The sequence below is a fragment of the Bos mutus genome, chromosome 5 (genome assembly GCF_027580195.1).
Source record: "Bos mutus isolate GX-2022 chromosome 5, NWIPB_WYAK_1.1, whole genome shotgun sequence".
NCBI classification, from domain to species: domain Eukaryota; kingdom Metazoa; phylum Chordata; class Mammalia; order Artiodactyla; family Bovidae; genus Bos; species Bos mutus.
Genome location: NC_091621.1, coordinates 6407323 through 6427352, shown reverse-complemented (window position 1 = coordinate 6427352; position 20030 = coordinate 6407323). Strand labels below are relative to the sequence as shown.

At 43.1% G+C, this 20030-nt stretch overlaps 1 protein-coding gene across 1 annotated transcript; it reads left to right on the top strand.

The window, feature by feature from the left end:
• The first annotated feature begins 13381 nt into the window (after positions 1–13381).
• Positions 13382–15200, top strand: EID3 (EP300 interacting inhibitor of differentiation 3). Its single transcript, XM_005899070.3, has one exon. It carries the CDS (start codon positions 13745–13747, stop codon positions 14882–14884), a length of 1140 nt encoding a protein of 379 aa, XP_005899132.1. The 5' UTR covers positions 13382–13744; the 3' UTR covers positions 14885–15200.
• Positions 15201–20030: the final 4830 nt, after the last annotated feature.

The window sequence follows — 20030 nt, the reverse complement described above, 5'->3', positions numbered from 1 at the left end:
GTACCAGGTGTCAGTATTTTTAAAGTTCCTTGCCTGATCACAATGGTAACAAAGTTCCAGAGTCACTGCCTGAGGGCATAGTCCAGTTCAGTTAAGGCACACTCTTTTGGTTCCGGTTCCACATAGTTCCTTAAATTGCGTTTGCACCTTTCTTGGGTTGGGGGCGCTGTAAGCAGGAAGAGGATGTGCTGTCACCCAATTAGGAGATCCCACTTTGCTAAGCCCATCCGCGCGGTCGACAGGGCTGCACGAGGAGTGGATTTTTGCTTTGTCATTCTGACTCTGGCGGTTTGCCCGCCCATTTAAGGGGAGGGCGTGGCTTCTCGGAGCCACTGAGAACCCGCGGACCTTTCGCTCAGTTCGCTCCAGTCCCGCATTGCATCCGGAGCTGAAGGTGCTGGCACGTCCGGAGGATCGCCGGGTGTCCAAGGGCTCGCGTTCGTGTAAGCTTCGGGTTCACTGGAAACGGAGGAAGCCTGGAGCCCCGGGCTGTGAGGTCGCCGGGCCCAGAGCATCCTCCTGCCGGATGCCTTGGGATGCAGGGGGAAGGGAGACGTTTGAAGGCGTGTCTGAGCAGGAGTGAGGCTTCTCCAGGCGAGGGAGCTTTTTGGCGTCGGTCGTTGTTTCGCCCGGGTCGGTGAAAGCTTAGCGCGTCGGTAGGTGAGACCGGCCCTCTGTCGACTGGTAGTTTCCTGTCTAGCTTTTCTTTATAGGGACGGTTTGCAGAATATTGGAGAAAAATGGGGTTTTGTATCATTTCGTAGAGCACGAGTAGGTGCAAATACGATGAATAGATAGACAGAGCCTTGTCGGCCTTAAGCGAGTGTAGCAATTTAAGGATGCCTTTCGAGTAATCTTCACACCACTGAATCTTAAGAAATTGCGAGAGGTTGGCAAGTCATATGTGTCTCCGTGTGTGCAAGCGGAGAGACCACGCTCAGACTGCTGTGACTCCCCAGGCTGTTACAGGAGACAACCAAGAGGAACTGGTGCTCATCTCACTGTATCAGGCAGGGTAGGCGTGTAAAGGCTGCACTGCACTGCCGGGTTTGAATCCTGGCTCTGCTGTTGGGTAGCTTGCTTGAATTTGGGCAGGAAAGTGTTTCTGTGCCTCCTCCCTATCTGTGAAATGGACCTGATAAAACATATTATGAAACGGTAGTGGTGAAGATCCAGGATTAATACATGCAAAACACTGCAGAATCGGACCTGCTGTTATTGTTATTATCAGACTATACTTTTGGGTGCTTGGGTGGTTTTTGTCTGATGAATGGACCTGATGTCAGGATAACTGGAGTCTATTTTTAATTCTCACTGACTCATTCTCTGAGTTCACCCGTTTGTAAAATTGGACCAGTTGCACCCAGGCTGTCATGTAGGGTGTTGCTTTATTATTTCAAGGCTCTTAAATAAAAGCACCCTCAGTGGGCAGAGTGTCCTTAATCTTGCCCCGTGGTTTCAGATTTCAAAGAAACTTTGGAAGTTGGTTTTCTGCATGCTTTAGCGATGCAGAGTTCAAAGAAAGATTAAGTTGGGAGGTGTTTTTAATAAAAACTGAGATAATTGTGCCTTAGCCTTCTTTATGAGGCTTTTCTGAATTCTGGACTTGCCGGGAAAGTAGGACGTGTATTTTAGCGAGACTTGTTTATCTTAGAGTCCGGCCGGAACCCTGGGGTTTGTCGCTGGTCGCGATGCCACGTTTCCAGGCCGCGTGCAGGTGCGTGGGTCCGAGACCCGAGCCGGCGCGCGGCCGTGGTCAAGGTCAGGGCCGGGGCTGGGGCCGGGCAGTCGCCGGGGGGAGTGCAGTTGAGGACGCGGAAGCCCCGCCCTCGCCGCGCACTTCCCGCCGCGGCCCCGGGGCGGAAAGACTGACCCGCTCGGTTCTGCTTTTGTGCCACAGAGGACGGGCTGGGCCTCGAGGGAGCGCTGTCCGAACGGACCTCCAAAACCCTTGTGAAACGGAGAAAGATAGGCCACCATGGTCCGACCCTGAAGGTAGGTGGGATACCTTAACGTCTGTTTTACCCGCCTGAACTGGGAACAAGCTCACCGAGCCGGTCGTGGTGTCAGACCCAGGGTGATTGTGAGCGAACCTCCAAAAGGAGCACATCCTTAGACAAACGACGAAGAAACGCCGGCGCCTGCTCACTTGTGAATCAACGTGGATGAGACACATTTCAGAACTGGGAAGCTTGGCAGGGCAAAGGGACCTATTTTCATCTCTTTTCCTTCCTATTTCCCTCCCTCTCTTTTCCAGTAAATCTAAATAACTTACTTTTTTTTTTTTTTTTTAGCAGCAGTGTAAACTGCTGAAAGTGAGTTGTTTAGAAAAGTACCGAGAAAAGTGGATGGTTATCTTTGTCCGACCCTATCATCTTCCTTTTTAATTCTCGGGGAGGGAAACCCAGAAACCCCAGGCTCAGGGGAGAGCAAACTCAAGCTCCTGGAGTGAGTTCATTTCCCTGCAGTGGTCTCTTTTCTAGCTCAGAGTTAGCCGGGTAGAACCAAAGGAAAGAAAGAAATCTTTCCTTTGGGTGGTGGTGAGCTGATGGCAGTCCTCCCTTAGGACCATCTACTGAGGGCTGGATGGGTCATGGCCTACCTCACTGGCCCAATGCTGGCGGGCAGGATGCACCTTTGGAGGGATATGCGCCATGGATGATGTTCTATTAATACGTCAGGTGTGGGGGTGCTCAGAATCTGATCACCTTGATATATCTGCTTTAATTTTTGCTGATTTTTTTTTTTTTGGTCATCCTTGTTTAATTGTATCTGTAATTTTTAAGAGATGGAACTCATACTTGACCATTGCCGTCTTAAGTAAGCTTGAGTTCTCAGTTAAGTCTAACAGTGTATTTAGATATGTTTGCCTTCAGGATGACGGTAACAATTAATTTGCATTTTTATTTACTTTTTTTCTAAAAGAATCATTACCTTTTTGAAGAATGGGTATAGAAAATGGCGATAGACTTCAAAGACACAGTAAATAATGGAAAATAATTGAAATAAAAAGGCTTTTGTTATTTGTTGTTTAGTCACTCAGTCATGTCCTGCTCTTTTTGCTTCACCATGGACTGAAGCCTGCCAGGCTTCTCTGTCAATGGGATTTCCCAGGCAAGAATACTGGAGTGGGTTGCATTGCCATTTTCTCCTCCAGGGAATCTTCCTGACCCAGGGATCAAACCCACATCCCCCCAGTCTGCATGGGCAGGCAGATTCTTTACCACTGAGCCACCCCTAAAAAGGCTTTTAGCTTTATATAAATTATATTTTGTTACTCAAACCTTTAGTTTGCAAGTAAAATGAAACAAAGTCCTATTAATATTCCTTTCTGTCTGATCTCTCTACTTGTGTCATAAATTTGCACTTAAAAAGGTGTATAGGCATTTGATCTTTATATCAATTCTATAGATGATCTTGGCTTTAATACCAATGGGAGTAAAAAGAATGTTTATGAATTTTTTAATAAGCTTTGCACCCACTTAATTGATAAGATCTGATGTTCTCAATTCTATATGATCATAGTTAATTTTAGCCATTTAACGAAGTGCAGTGCCATGAATGAAAAGCCTACTGCCAAATTATAATTAAAATTTTAAAAATTATTTAGCACATCTCTTCCAAGTAAACTTATCACTCTCCCTTGTATCATTTATTTTTGGTTTTTAATGAGTACTAAAAAATGGAAGAAGACAGCTAGGTAAGGACTACTGCTTTGAAATGTTTATGAATTTGCAGCAAATTGACCACATTTGAGGCAAAATGGTAGGTCCTGAAATTCTTAGGGAAAATTGGGTTTGAGTGGAGAAAGGCATTTATTTAGTGGAGAATTGAGTGCTTATAGGATTAGTGCTAAATCCTAAAGTCCACACCTTAAAGGTTAAGATTTCCTGCTTTAATTGCAACCTAAATAATGAAGTGGGAGTTCATAAAAATGTCTGCTTTTCTTTTCTCCTCTTATACTGTTTCTTCATTTGCCTTCCTTTCCCCTCAATAAATGGCAGCAGCACCAAAATCCACCTTGCATTTACAGTGAACTAACTGTAGGAGACCAGGGAGTAGGGTCCTACTGGAAGGAACTGATACGTTTAGATGATAAAGGCTTTAAAAAAGTGCCTTTCAAAAAAACTGCAGTCACCTGGAATGCGTGGCACCCCACTCCAGTACTCTTACCTGGAGAATCCCATGGACAGAGGAGCCTGGTAGGCTGCAGTCCATGGGGTCGCTAAGAGTCGGACACAACTGAGCGACTTCACTTTCACTTTTCACTTTCATGCATTGGAGAAGGAAATGGCAACTCACTCCAGTGTTCTTGCCTGGAGAGTCCCAAGGACGTTGGAGCCTGGTGGGCTGCTGTCTATGGGGTTGCACAGAGTTGGACACGACTAAAGCGACTTAGCAGGGCTATATCTGAGGTATTATTCATTGAACTCTCTGGAAGGGGCTAGGTTCTGCCTTTTAATTTATTTTAAACAAGCCCCCTCAGGTAATTCTTTTGATGTATATCCCATTTTGAGATTTACTTTAATGTGTGAGGTAGTTTGGTCAAGATTAGTTGCTAAATAATTAAAATTGAGGAAAACCAAACAAAAGATTATGGCTTAACACCCAAAAGGTATTTTAGTTAAATATTTTAGTATAAAGGTAAATATTTTAGTTCTTAAGAGCAAGTTTGCAAATTTTCTTACAGGAAATCTTAATGTAAATTAGCATCTCCTGGATTCCAGAGTTTTGAAACCCTTGTACAAAATGAATGTCTGTTGGTGGTATTGAGAGGAAAAGCAAAGTGAGTGAAAAAGCACTTGCTGGAATAGGAAGGGCCAAACATAGTTAAGACTTAAGTAGTTTGAGAGAATAACTTGGGGAGATAAGACTAAAACTTGCAACATGGGACTTAATTTATTCCAGGCAGTAACAGGAGAGGTGACAGACACAGAGCAGTGTGTTTTGATGAAGACCCAAGTGAATTATGGAGCCAGTGTCGGGGAAGCTCAGGGCTGATAGTGTGGTGGTCAGGCTGCGGGGCCTGGGGTGGGCACTGAAATAGGCAGGTCTTCTTTCAAGCTGAACTTCTAAAGTTACCAGAAACCAGAAACTCCTGACTGAATGGACATCAGGAAATGGAGCGGTAATTTAATAACACTGCCAGTCCACTTTCTTTCTTAATACTCTACTAAAATGAGTAGAAAACTCGATTCTCTCCTCTGAGACAGTCCCTTCTGGGGAGATTAGTAATGTCTGTGCTTTTCAGCCTAATTAAAGTTAAGGCCTAAAGAGCATTGAAGGACTGCTTTGACCCTGGTTTCTTAAAAAGGTAAGAGGTAAGGACTAACAATGTTTAAAAGGGGCATAGATTGTTCATACTGCAAATATATTTATCTGGTGCTGATTCTACAGTACAATTTTTAGTAGCTGTGAATCTGCGGTGAGACCCAATGCCTTCTCTCACTTTAACCAAGAGATGACTCAAACCTCTTCGCTGTCCTTGTACAATGGTGTCACTGTTCTGGTCCAGGCTTCAGATTTCTTTTCGCCTTTATGTTTTGTGTTCATTTGCCAGGCCTGACTGTTTCCCGTGTAGGTGCCTTCTGCCTCTGTTACCTTTTGCCCAGGCTGCTTCAGGTACTCATGCCTTCTGCCTCTACAGTCTCTTAACTGGCTGCCCTCTTCTCTCTTCCTACTCTTCCTATCCCTCCTGTCCATCTGCTGCATAGTCATCTTCCTGACTGCTTGTTTGCTGCCCCTGGATCTGCATCCAGGATAAAGTGTACATTTCTTAATTTGGTTTTCTGTGTTCCCCAGGGTTTGGGCTCAACCTGCTTTTCTGGTTGTCTCTTGCTCTGCTCCCTTGCCTATACTGGAAGCTCGTGGGAATACTGTTGCAGCTATAGTCCCTAACATTTCCCTCCTTTGGTCTGTTCTTTGTTTCATTTCAAAAGTCATTTTCTGACTTTTCTTCCTGCTCAGACCCATTTTTCCACCTGCCCACCTGGGTCAGAGTACAAGGCCAGATTTGCCTCTTTCCCCTCCTCTGTGCCCCCTCAGTACTCCCACAAATGAAAAGAGGAGTTTCTGCCAATATCAAGAGTGAACAGCTAGACTTATTCTTAGTGCCTCTGTTTCCCAATCTGTCTTAGGATCTCATCAGATATTTAAATGAGCGTGCCTGTCAATGAAAGTAGCTACCATGTATTGAATGTGTTTTCTGTGCTAGCTTCTAAATGCTGTGATCACTAGTTGATTTAATCCTCAGAAGAGTGCTATGAAGGAGGTGGTATGATCCAGTTTTCCAGTTGACAGAGTGGAGGCCCTCAGAACTTAAGGAGTACGCCCAGATGACACAGCGGCAAAGCCAGGATGGAGCGCAGGGCTGTCTGTAAAGCTCACTGTGCTGTTCTCACACTTCTGGCACTTGGCTTTGTGTTATCTCTTTTGGGATGCATGCCTGATCTCTCGGGTGTGATTGTATGTTCATGACTCATGGCTGAGCCCATGCAAATCTTGGTATTCCTAGCATAGTTCTGGCAAATTGGCGTTGGTATGCAGCATACCTGCAGACTGGAATTGCGTTCCTCTGTGCCTACTACGTTGTACCTTCCTTTAGGACAAAAATGGTTTATTTTGTGTCTTCCATGTGTTGTGTTAATACCTGGTAGGCACTCAGTAAAGACTTGTGGAATGAATGGTTGATGGCAGAGCCAGAGGACTGACTTTAGTGAGGGATTTAGCTATGAGGTGTCTGATTTTGTGAAAGTGGACTGTCTCTATCAGTGATTATGCCCAAAGTGGTTCAGGAGAGGTTCTAGGCAGCATATAATGCAGTTCAGACTTTTAAGGAGCTGTGTGATTGGAGCATTGTCCACTTAAACAAGTTATGTAGCTGTGTCCAGGTCAACTGAGAAGAAAGTCACATTATGTCTATTTAGCTAATGCTTATTGAGCCCCTGTATTCTCGCTGTTGAGCTAGGCCCTGTCTTTGTCATCTGTAACATCTGTAACATCTGTTGTGAAGTGCTCAGTAGTGTCTGACTCTTTGAAACCCCATGGACTGTAGCCTACCAGGCTCCTCCCTCCATGGGATTCTCCAGGCAAGAGTACTAGAGTGGGTTGCCATTTCCTTCTCCAGGGAATCTTCCCAACGCAGGGATTGAACCCGGGTCTCCTGCATTCCAGGCAGACACTTTAACCTCTGAGCCATAGGGCAATGTATCACCTGCTGTTTGTAATATGGTTTTTTACAAAGAGTTAAGGCCACTCTGTGTGACAGAGAAGTCATCTGATGGGTGACATTTACAAATGAGGAAAGTCAAACTCTGAAGAAAGCACTACTTTTAACTCTGGCCTCAAGGGCTGAGTTTTTCCAAGGCTGCCTCCTTTAGAAGCCACACACCCAGTGCTTCCCTACCCCTAGTCTATCAAAATGATGTTCCTGGTCATTACTGGCTTCTGAGATGTCCCAGGAGAGTTGATAATGGCTCTTACAATGGGAAATGTTCTCTTTTCATCTCACACCCTTGTTTATGTTAGTTGTGGGTGCTTGGCAAGTCAGCCAGTACTTGGTTTTCTGAAGTGTCAGTTAAATGTATGACTTTAAACCACAGAGCAAGGGCGGAGGTTTTATGTACTCTAAAGTATCTCAATGGGTAGGTCCAAGTTATTTTGTGGGACATGACTGTCATTTTATCTTTTACTTCAGCTAACAGTAAAGCCTTATTTGAATAGAACAGTTATTCAAAGCCTCTTTTAGATACAGAGTATTTTCAAAGAAACTGCTGAAATCCACTTATAGAAAAATACACATAAAGAATTTTGCATATAATTTCAGACTCACTTTGTGGCCCAGATTTAGAGTATCTAATAGAGTGGTTGGAGAAGGCGATGGCACCCCACTCCAGCACTCTTGCCTGGAAAATCCCATGGACGGAGGAGCCCGGTGGGCTGCAGTCCATGGTGTCGTGAAGAGTCGGACACGACTGAGCGACTTCCCTTTCACTTTTCACTTTGCTGCATTGGAGAAGGAAGTGGCAACCCACTCCAGTGTTCTTGCCTGGAGAATCCCAGGGATGGTGGAGCCTGGTGGGCTGCCGTCTATGGGGTCGCACAGAGTCAGACACAACTGAAGCGACTTAGCAGCAGCAGCAGCAGTAGAGTGGCTTACCTTTCAAAGTGCTATACACAACTGTCGCCTCAGTTGTGCCCAACTCTTTGCGACCCTATGGACTATAGCCCATCAGGCTCCTCTCTCCATGGGATTCTCCAAGCAACAATACAGAAGGGGGTTGCCATGCCCTCCTCCAGGGGTTTTTCCCAGCCCAGGGATTGAACCTGCATTTTTTATGTCTCCTGAATTGACAGACGGGTTCTTTACCACTGGCGATACCTGGGAAGCTTAACTGAAGCCTTAGTAGGTTTTAAAATTTTATTTCACTGGTATTATTATAGTGAGATATATTTCTGTTTTCCTCCTATGGATTTAGCCTTTAAAACATTTTTCTGTTCCTAAAACAATATCCAGGAGTGAAGCTACTGGTTTGTTACATATTTTTCTGTTTAGTGTTTTAATGTTTATTAAACATTTGCTACCTATGGGATAACTGAAGATTTAAGTAACTACTCAGTAGTTGTAAATATTGTCAAATCTATTATGTAATTCTGATTCATTCAATACAGTAGCTTTATGACAGAGTAGTAGTATTCATATTTTACAGATGAGGAGACCAGAGGCTGACAGGTTAAGTAGCCTAAGGAAATGCTAATAGGTCATGATTGGACTTCCCCCATGGCTCTAGTGGTGAAGAATCCACATGCAATGCAGGAGATACAGGAAATGTGGGTTCAATCCCTGGGTAGGGAAGATCCCCTGGAGAAGGAGATGGCAACCCACTCCAGTATTCTTGCCTGGAGAATCCCATGAACAGAGGAGATTGGTGGGCTGCAGTCCATAGGGTCGAAAAGAGTAGGATATGACTGAGCACGCATGCAGTACACGTGATTGGAACCCAGCTTTGCCTCCTTCCACTGTCCATGGAGTTTTCAGAAGCTCATTTTAAAAACAGATACTCTGCCTTGATCATTGCAAAGTTTACCTTTAATATGAAAAGGCAAACAAAGCAAAAACATACACCTAAAAACATAGCCTTAAAGGAGATGAAAATGAAAAAGAACGTGTACATAACACCCTGCTACTCCGGCAAATCAAACTAGGCCTTCACCATATCTCTTCACAGCTTACCCTGGCAGGATGAAGGGAGAAAAACTGCGAGAAGGAACAGGAAAGTGTCAGGAGGTAGCTAATAAGCAGGATATCTTTTAGCATGCAGGCAGGACTAACCCAACTGGTTCCTGGCTTGGCTCAGAGGTCTCTTAAATATCTCTTTGTTATAGATTAATCGAGCAATAAAAACCCACTGGAAAAGACAGTGAATCCTGTATGACTTAAAATTTGACCATAGAGAGACTTGTAACACATTGTAACATTCATCCATCCCGTTATGTTTCTGTTGAACACTGAGGGTTGTGGAAGAGCTTAAGAACGCTTGGAACGAATGAATGTGAACTCCTAGCAAAGGGACTGAACAGTAACATTGGAGAAAAATATTGAAGAAAAGAAGAAAGGAAATAGAGGCCTTATGGAGCCTTTAGCAGCAACTCCATTCTTCACATGATCAGGGGAAATCATTAGATTTGAGATTTTTACTTTGTAGCCACATCTAAACCTTGTGCTCTCAAGGCAGATACAAAAAGGTAGAGCATAATACAAGTGTGACTTTCTGAGGATGCTATATGTTACCCAGGTTCTTAGGAGCGGGGATTTAGCAGAGAACAAATTTAGCACTGGAAATCACAACTTAATAACATAATGCTTGTCTTGATGTGTGCTGTTGCTCTGAGCAAGTTGTGTGGGCTGTTATCTCCTGAGAAATCCCTATAAATGGTATTAGTAATACTTTATAAGTAGGTTGGGAAAATTCATTTACTTTTCTAAAGCATTTAAAAATTCTTTGATGAAAGGCTCTGTGTGGAGCAAATTGGTGCTAGCCTGTTTTCCATGCTCTGAGCTAGGGGAGAATAGACACCTTAGGGTGGGAAGGTTGGCTTGTCTTTTGGAGTTCATCTATAAATTGCTTTTATTGAATTTGAAATGGACATCAGAAAGTCCCCAAAATATCAGATCAGATCAGATCAGATCAGTTGCTCAGTCGTGTCCGACTCTGCGACCCCATGAATCGCAGCACGCCAGGCCTCCCTGTCCATCACCAACTCCCGGACTTCACTGAGACTCACGTCCATCGAGTCAGTGATGCCATCCAGCCATCTCATCCTCTGTCGTCCCCTTCTCCTCCTGACCCCAAAATATGGTTAACTGTAAAACCAAACTTTTGGGGATTTGGAACTTGGGACTATGAGTTTTCACCAAAGATACAAAACAGGTTAAGTATTAGTTTGTACTTGGCCAGGCTTGGGGGTAAAATATAGCCCTTAGATGATTCTGGGCCCCAACTTTGTTTTCCTGTTGCTTTTTCTTCATTTCAGAGAAGAAATAAGGCTGTATTATGAAAAACAGTTAACTTTTATTATCTATGTGTGAGATTTATTTCTTTTCACTAGAAGAAGTTCATCTTTTGCTGCCAAATAAATTGCAATAGGTGCTGGAACAAAGTTTTCATCTACGCTTACACATTGAAATGTGTCTACTCGAATATATCCATGTGAAAACAGGTTAGCTTGGAAGATATACAAACAAGTTCTTGCTTTAGGGGAGCTAACAGTCTAATTTGTTGCTATTTAGTCACTAAGTCACGTTTAACTCTTTGCAACCCCATGGACTGTAGCACGCCTGCCTTCCCTGTCCTTCACTGTCTCCTGGAGTTTGCTCAAATTCATGTCATTGAGTCACTGATGCCATCCAACCATCTCATCCTCTGTTGCCCCCTTTTCCTCCTGCCCTCAATTCTTCCCAACATCAGAGTCTTTTCCAATGAGTCAGCTCTTTCTTTGCATCAGGTGGCCAAAGTACTGGAGCTTCAGCTTCAGAGTCAGTCCTTCCAATGAATATTCAGGGTTGATTTCCTTTAGGATTGACTGGTTTGATCTCCTTGTGTCCAAGGGACTCTCAAGAGTCTTCTCCAGCATCAGTTTGAAACCATCAATTCTAAGGCACTCACCCTTGTTTATGGTCGAACTCTCACATCCATACGTGACTGCTGGAAAAACCATAGGTTTGACTATGCTTATCTTTGTTGGCAAAGTGACGTCTCTGCTTAATACACTGCCTAGGTTTGTCAGAGATTTTCTTCCAAGGAGCAAGCATCTTTTAAAAAATTTTCATGGCTGCAGTCACTGTCTACGGTGATTTTGGAGCCCAAGAAAATAAAATCTGTCACTGTTTCCATTTTTCCCCCATTTCCCATGAAGTAATGGGACTGGATGTCATGGTCTTAGTTTTTTGAATGGTGGGTTTTAAGCCAGCTTTTTCCCTCTCTGCTTTCACCTTCAAGAGGCTCTTTAGTTCCTCTTCACTTTCTGCCCTTTGGGTGGTATCATCTGCATATCTGAGGTTGTTGATATTTCTCTCTGCAATCTGATTCCTTCTTGTGAGTCATCCAGCCCGGCATTTTGAATGGTGTACTCTGCATAAAAGTTGAATAAGCTTGGTGACAATATACAGCCTTGACCTACTCTTTCCCAATTTTGAACCAGTCCCATTGTTTGAATGGTCTAATACAGCAGGATGATATATATGTACAAGTAACAATAATGCATACTGTTTTTGAGAAACGGATGTTTCTTTCTGAATTTTAACCCTACTTTAAAAAAATAATCTTGAACAAAAATAGTAATATAACTATTTTTGAGTAACTTAATACTAGCCTTGCTGGCATATCGAGTGCAGTGCTTTCACAGCATCATCTTTTAGGATTTGAAATAGTTCAACTGGAAGTCCATCACCTCCACTAGCTTTGTTCATTGTAATGCTTCCTAAGGCCCACTCGATGCTTGCTCCTTGGAAGAAAAGTTATGACCAACCTAGACATCATGTTAAAAAGCAGAGACATTACTTTGCCAACAAAGGTCCATCTAGTCAAGCTATCGTTTTTCCAGTAGTCATGTATGGATGTGAGAGCTGGACAATAAAGAAAGCTGAGCGCCAAATAATTCATGCTTTTGAACTGTGGTGTTGGAGAAGACTCTTGAGAGTCCCTTGGACTGCAAGAGGATCCAGCCAGTCCATCCTAAAGGAGATGAATCCTGACTGTTCATTGGAAGGATTGATGCTGAAGCTGAAACTCCAATACTTTGGCCACCTGATGCGAAATCATTTGCAAAGACCCTGATGCTGGGAAAGACTGAAGGTGGGAGAAGGGGACAACAGAGGATGAGATGGTTGGATGGCATCACCAACTCAATGGACATGCGTTTGAGTAAACTCTCAGAGTTGGTGATGGACAGGGAGGCCTGGCTTGCTGCGGTTCATGTGGTCGCAGAGTCGGACACGACTGAGCGACTGAACTGAACTGAATACTAGTGCTGTTCATGCATTTACAAGAAACTGTGCTGTCAGTCGTTTCAGCCTTGTCCGACTCTTTGCGACCCCATGGACTGTAGCCCACCAGGCTCCTCTATGGGATTCTCCAGACAAGAATACTGGAGTGGGTTGCCATTTCCTACTCCAAAACTGTGTGCTATTATCAAAGAAAAATGAACCAGTAAAGATGTATTGGAGGGAAGGTAGGGCAGATACTTGCGGATGAGGGAAACCCGAACTTGAGATGCAGTGAGGTGTTCTCCCTCTCCTCTCTCCCTCCCCTCTTGTGACTCATGAGCTGAGTCCTTTCTCCAACTTTACGTGATTTCCCCGTGAACTAGTGGCAGAATTTTCCTACATAAATTTGTCACGGGACTCAACAGCGTTCATGTTCATATCCTCGTAACAGATTGTGTTTAAAGTCTTCACAGGTTTCTCACCTTTTAGGGTTCAGATTTACTATCCACTCGGGGTGTGTGACCTGTACTTTTGCAATCTTCCAAATAGTTCTTTGGCGGAGACCCTGTCTACTTTATTCTTGTACTCTTGGATGCTGGAGAATCAGATCAGTTGCCTAACACTGGGGGACGGGGTAGGGGGTGGGGTACGGCAGCGCATCTTTGCGCATGCGCCAGCCCGGACCCTTGCTTACCCAGTCACCCGCTCCCCCTCCCCCATTGGAGTAGATTGATGAGGATTTGGCTTTTGAAGGCCTTCAAAACACAATTTACATTTGTATAGTGAAGACCGAGTTCCTAGCAACCACTTTGCAAGTGAACCTTGGGAGTTCAGTCTTTCTGCAATGGAGACAGTTTTTAAAACAAAAAACACCCCCCCCCCGCCCCATCTTTTAATGACAGTATGCTGCAGTATGTGACAGCCAGTGTTTTAAAGTACGGGCCCTTTAGTCTCCCCATAGTTTTGTCGTTAGATTTTGCAAGCGTTTCTTTGAAAGCTAGATGACACTCTCAGTAAACGCCAAAATAACGGCTGTCGCTTGAACCAACCGGTGTTACTCCAGTGTGACCCCAGGACCGGTTCTTGCCGGCGTTCTACGCGGGCGGGGGGTGCTTATTGGTTAACTGAGAGGGGCGGGGCCGCTAGGCCGCCGCTAGTGCGCATGGGTAGCGTCTTCCTCCGCCCTGGGTGACCCCTGCAGTTTCCGTTATTGTCGGAAACGTCGCGAAGACCGTTACCTGAGTGCTGCTCGCCGCCGACATGGCCGATGAAAATGGTTCCCTGAGGGAAGCCGGCGCAGGCGGGAAGACTAGAGCGCAGGCGGTGGTGACCATCCCCAGCAGTGCGTACTTTCTGAAGCAGGTGGAGGAGGAGGAGGAGGTGGAAGCTTTGAAGGTGGAAGTGGCAGCGGCGTCTGACACGGAATCTGATACCTCCTCTGACGACCTGAGCTGCGGGAAGGCCGACATCGACCCCAGCCTGCTGGAGCGTGTGGATGAAGAGAAATGTCGGAGTATCCGCAAGCAGTACCGGCAGCTCATCTATACGGTCCAGCAGAACCGTGACGACATAGTGAACACGGCGAGCGACTCCTTAACCGAGGCTCTCGAGGAAGCCAATGTCCTGTTTGATGCAGTGAGTCGAACAAGAGAAGCGGCTCTCGACTCTCAGTTTCTTGTTTTGGCTTCTGATTTGGGTAAAGAAAAAGCAAAGCACCTGAACTCTGACATGAACTTTTTTAATCAGGTGGCATTCTGTGACTTTCTGTTTATATTTGTGGGTCTAAATTGGATGGAAGATGACGAACGTGATCCGTTGAATAACTGTGACGATAACATAGCTCTTTCCTTCTGGGAGACAGTACAGAAGGAAGCGACATCGTGTATATCACAAGCTGAAACATTCCACTTTCTTTTTGGTTCGTTCAAACCAGAGTCTGCCGCGCGAAAGCCGCGACGTAATCACCGGAGAAAAGTTCAGAAAATGGAAGAGAATGGGGTTATGCCTACAAAGCTGAGGAAGCTGGATCTGAGTGGTAATCAAGAAGCCACAGAAAAAGAAGTAGAAAGAATTTTGGGATTGTTGCAAACGTACTTTCGAAAGTATCCTGATACTCCTGTGTCTTATTTTGAGTTTGTGATTGATCCAAACTCTTTCTCTCGTACTGTGGAGAATATATTTTATGTTTCTTTCATTATAAGGGATGGTTTTGCAAGAATAAGGCTTGACCAAGACAGGCTGCCAATATTAGAGCCAATTAATATTAACCTAGCCGGTGAGGGAAATGATCCCAGTTTCCACAGCAGGAAACAGGGAGTTATATCTTTGAGTTTACAAGACTGGAAAAATATTGTGGCAGCTTTCGAAATTTCAGAGGCTATGATCACAAACTCGTACTAAAGATTTTTGTTCTTAGCATAGAATGCAGTTTTGTTTATTTTCTAAAGCATAACATAGTGAAGAGTAAAATCCAAACAGAAGCACATACTGTATTTCTTGTGAAAAATATTTTCAAGAAAATAAGCTGTTTTACTGTGCCTTGTATTTTTCTTGGTAGTTTTATAAAATTGTCATGATATTCTGTTGCTTGAGAAATTCACTGGCGTGTTCATGCAAAAAATTTTTTGACTGCTCCTAAGGCTTTATTAATAAAAACTGAATTCCATAAAATAAACGGTGTTTAATAGTTAAAAAAAAAATGAGTTATGATGCTCTGTGATACTGCATTGCTTTCTCTGCTACAGGGAACCAAGGGAATCCCATATGGGGCTCTTGACCAGGTTGGGGGAAAGAATGGGTAAAAAAAAAAATGGTCAAGAAAGACTGTAGGGCAGTGTGTAAGTCATGTTAATACTGTAAAAAAACAATTCAGATGCCATGCTTCATTTCAAAGATGACTCATTAATGAGTGGGTGTCCTTGTTCTAAATAATTTCTACTGTGATGTGGGCTTAACAAAAGTAGACTGTCTACTGTTAGGTGAGCCATCAACTAAGTACTGAAAGGTGGGTAGGAATTGATAAAAGATCGGGAGGGGAAATATGGAGGGTCAAATATGTGGAATTGTGAGAAGTTATGGCTCCAGAGAAATCTATGTTTTTTTTGGGAAAACTATTCTATCTGAATGTTATACTAGGCAAAAATTGATTTACCTCATCTGTTAGTGCCCTCTCTTTCTTAGATTATTTCAAACACAAAATCTTCTAACATCCAATTAGAATTTTTATCTACTTGTTTCTTCTCTGGCCCCTAGTTTACCTTTGTAATTTCTGCTAGTACACAGAGTGTTCCTCAGAATTGGTGATGTTTCCTTATGTACTGGCCTTGAATATTTGTTCCCAACTCAATTTTGATTTCTTAATAGGACTTTGAATGCCTGGAAACTCCCTGTGTAAATTGAAATATCAGTATATGATTAATTTATCCAAATTTCCTTCACTTCATACAAAGCTGTAAAGGCTTTTGTTGTTGTTGCTTGTATTGTTTTAAGAATATAAATTACAACCTTATTTGGACGCTCCTGCTGAAAATTTTGGTTTTTAAGGAAACAGTTTTTGAAGGTGTAGTGACCATCCTTGCAAGCTGTTTTTCTTGATCTCTGTAGAAACAGTCTTCGGTACTAGTGGGTCTTGCCATTAAACCTTATTTGGCAAGTGGATAAGGATCTGCTTTGTGTAACAGGAATAATAAAAATTTCCTGTTAAGTCTGAATGTAGTACAGGGAAGGGAAATCCAGAAACTAAATGAATGTCATCTAGATGGAGAGGAGATTGAGAAGTTCTTCAGTAAGAGTACAGGTGTTTCTTTGTTTGTTTTATGAGAAGGGAAGTTTCTCATGAAACTGGGCCAGTTATTTTCTAAAGTAGTCATTTCTTCCCCTTTTCATATGAAGGGATGCTAACTCTTCCCAGTGCCTACAACCTTTTGATCTAGTAGTTGTGAAGTCTCTCTGATCTTCTCTTTAACATGCCTCTACCATCCGGGATCCTTAGGTTTTCCAGACGTTTGCTTTTTGGGGAAAAGATAATCTTAGAGATAGCAAAAAGATCTTGCCTCAGGTCTGCTTACCACCAGATTGCTCTTAACACACCAGATGTCTTTATTGGGAGTATTTGAAGATGTAAGTGTTAACTAAAAGCATGAATGGAGAATGTGGAGGTTTAGGAGGAAGGTAATCTTTTGGGTCTTCTCTAAAATTATAGCTGGTAAAATATAAATCTGACCACTCGTTTCAATTTAAATTGGTTGTCATGACGTATGGATTGGAAATTAAAGCCAATTATTTTCTAAAGTAGTCGTTTCTTCCCCTTTTTACCCTGAAGAAAAAAGGGAAATTGGCTAATAGATAATTCATTTATAGAGATTAGATGTGACCCAAACTGCAAGTCTGCTGGTTTCTCAACAATATATTTAGAGTGGCTTTAATTTCACAGGTTCAATAAAGTCAGCTGATAGGAAAATATCATGGAAATTTTTTAAACTAGGATTTTGTTGTTTAACAGAACCTCTTCTGATCAAAGGACCTGGGATCAGATCCTGCCTTTTAAAATTCTAGTTAGAGACTGAACAAATTATTAAACCTACAAGCCTTTGGTTTTTTTATTTGCTTAGTGGGAATAATGACCTATTAAATGGACAGTATGTTACAAGTACTTTGATTTACTGGGTATGATACAGTGAGAAAAGCAAGAGATTTGTAATTGTTTAGACCTGGGTTTAATTCTTTACTCATGGACAAGTTTCTTAATCTCAAAAGGTTTCTTTACTGTTTCTGAAATGAGAATGACATGTGCTTAGAAGACTATTGTGAGGATTAAATGGGATGATATGTACAAAACATCCAGCACAGTGTTGGGCTCATTGTGAGCACTCACGGTAGTGCCTCACTTCGTAGATCAGCATCAGAATGCAGCTGCTGCCTCCTTCCATGGTGACTTCTCCATCTTGGTTCATTCAGTTTAAGTCTAGACCTGGCTTTCTCAAATTCTTGCCCTTGTTTTGCGGAAACCATTATCAAGTGATTAGAATTAGCACTTGGTTAATTCACTCAACAACTGTGCCAGACACTGCACTAGCACTGAGGGGAAAGGATAGATTGAAAATTGCCCTACTCTCAAGGAATTTATATTTTAATATGTGTGTTAGTTCCCTATTGCTGCTGTAATGAATTACTATTTGATGCCTTAAAACAACACACATTATCTTAATTCTGGAGGTTGGAAGTCCAAAATCAGTTTCTCAGGGTGTGCAAGGTGTAAAATCAAGGTGTCAGCATGGCCAGGTCCTGTTTTGGAGGCTGCCTGCATTCCTTGATTCACAGTCTGTTCCTCCATTTTCAAAACTGCCAGTGCAACCTCTGTCTTCATTGATTTCTGTGGTGTCTCTGTGTGCCTCCCTCTTATAAGGATACTTGTAAATAAATTGGGCCTTGTGGGGGTAATCCTGGAAAATCTCACCAGATTGTTAACTCACCAGATTCTTAACTCACATCTCAAGAATCTCTTTTACAGGTAATGTATTTGCAGGTTCTGGGGATTCAGACTTTGATGTTGGGGGGACTATTGTTGAGCCTAACAGAGTGGTAGACCACAGTAATTCTGTCAGTGATGACTGCTCTGAAGAAAAACCACCTGGAGAGAATGGTTGAGATGCTATGTTGGGGATGTGTGTGTTGAGGGGGGCGGGGTTGGGGTGTAAGGCAAAGCCCCTGACCGGGCATTGAAATGGAGTCTGTTTGTTGTAAGTAATTTGCCTGGATACTTGATTTAGAGTCCTTTAAATGTTACTGATTATGTGAAAGTGAAAGTCACTCAGTTGTGTCCATGGAATTCTCTAGGCCAGAATACTGGAGTGTGTGTAGCGTTTCCCTTCTCTTGGGGATCTTCCCAACCCACAGATCAAACCCAGGTCTCTCTCATTGTAGGCAAATTCTTTACTAGCTGAACCACAAGTGTTACTGTGGCCCTTAAGTATTTTAGGCACATGTTAGCTGAAGGTCTAGATAGTTAACTGGTAATGGAGAATCAGTGTCCCTGGTTCTTCTGGAAGAAAGGTAGTATAGCCAGCATCTCAACTTCCAGAGCAGGAAGACAGTTCTTTGATTTGTGTTTACCCCTTAGTATTACTGTAGGGTACTTTTCATCCAGTACCACTTATCAGCATTAATTAAAATTTGCTTTAGGCCAGAAGTTGGCAATTTTTGTCCTGCAGAAAGCCACATAGTAAATATTTTAAGCTTTGTGGGCCATATGGCCTTGGTTGAAACTAATCAATTGCGCTCATGTTGCAGAAACAGCAGCCATAGACAATGTTGCAACAAATGGGCCTGGCCTTTTTCCAATAAGGTGTTACTTAATGGACACTGAAATTCAAGTTTCATATAATTTTCATGTATTATGAAGTTTTACTCTTGATTTTTTTTTTTTCTTGCTTTCAACTTTAAAATATTAAGAAGAACAATTCTTAGCTCAGGGACTGTTTAAAAAGAAAAATAGAACTGCAGGCCTGCTAAATTTGCCCCTCAGACTGTAGTTTGCTAATTGGCTGTCATAGGCCTTGGGGCCCACTGGGCTCTTCTAGAAAGTTTGTAGCGTTTAAACCATCACTTAGTGTTATTTCTCTCCTGGCCCATGGTCCTCCAAAGCACAGAGGCTTGACTATATCCCCTAGGGGATGCTGCAGCTTGTTGGCAGCAGCAGCTAATACAGTTTATATAACCATGCAGACAAGGAGCTCAGGCAGGAGAATTAAGCAGTTTGCTCAGGATCATGTAAATTGCAGAGTCAGATTCAGATGTGGACTAAATTTGAGCTCCTAACCAGTATGCTACACACCTGGTACCTTTTCTAGTGTTTTCCCCACAGTTTTGTTTTCATGATGAGAAAACTGAACTGAAGCCCAGCCTCTCAGTACATGTAACACAGCAGGAGTGAGCACTCAGGTCTTTTATTCTAAGAATGTTTTTGAACATCACATCACAGGCATGTGGAGTTGGCACTGGTGATGCCAGGATGAAAGAAAAGAACTATCCTTGTGGAGTTGTTGGGATTGTGTGAAGATACCAGCAGGGGCCTCAGGAGAGGAGCCAGTCTGCTATCAGCTAAAGGCTTCCAGCTAAATCTTGAAGGACAGGAAGTGGCTGGGGTGGAACAGCCTTCACTGAGTGCTTTGAGAACCTGTATTAATGCAGTTGTGAGAAAAAAAAGATAATGTTGTTTGGGAACCTTAGGGAAACAATGGAAGGAATAGCCTTATGTTGGGATCTTCAGATATTGGTAAAAGAACCTAAAGGAATGCTTTAGAAAGGGTCATGTTTTGTTTACATTAAATAGAAATAATATAACCTGCCGTCAATGTACTGGATCAGAATTTGGTGGGAAGAGGGCATTTCAGGTGAGCCGTGATGCAGGGAAGTGTAGGGGATAACATCTGCAAAACACCAGAACTTTTTGACTCAGCCCCTTGGGCAGGCAGGTTCCCTTTTGTAGGAAGGGGAGAATTAGTGAATGTAGGGATTTTTCCTTCCAGCCACTGTGCTATAATATGCA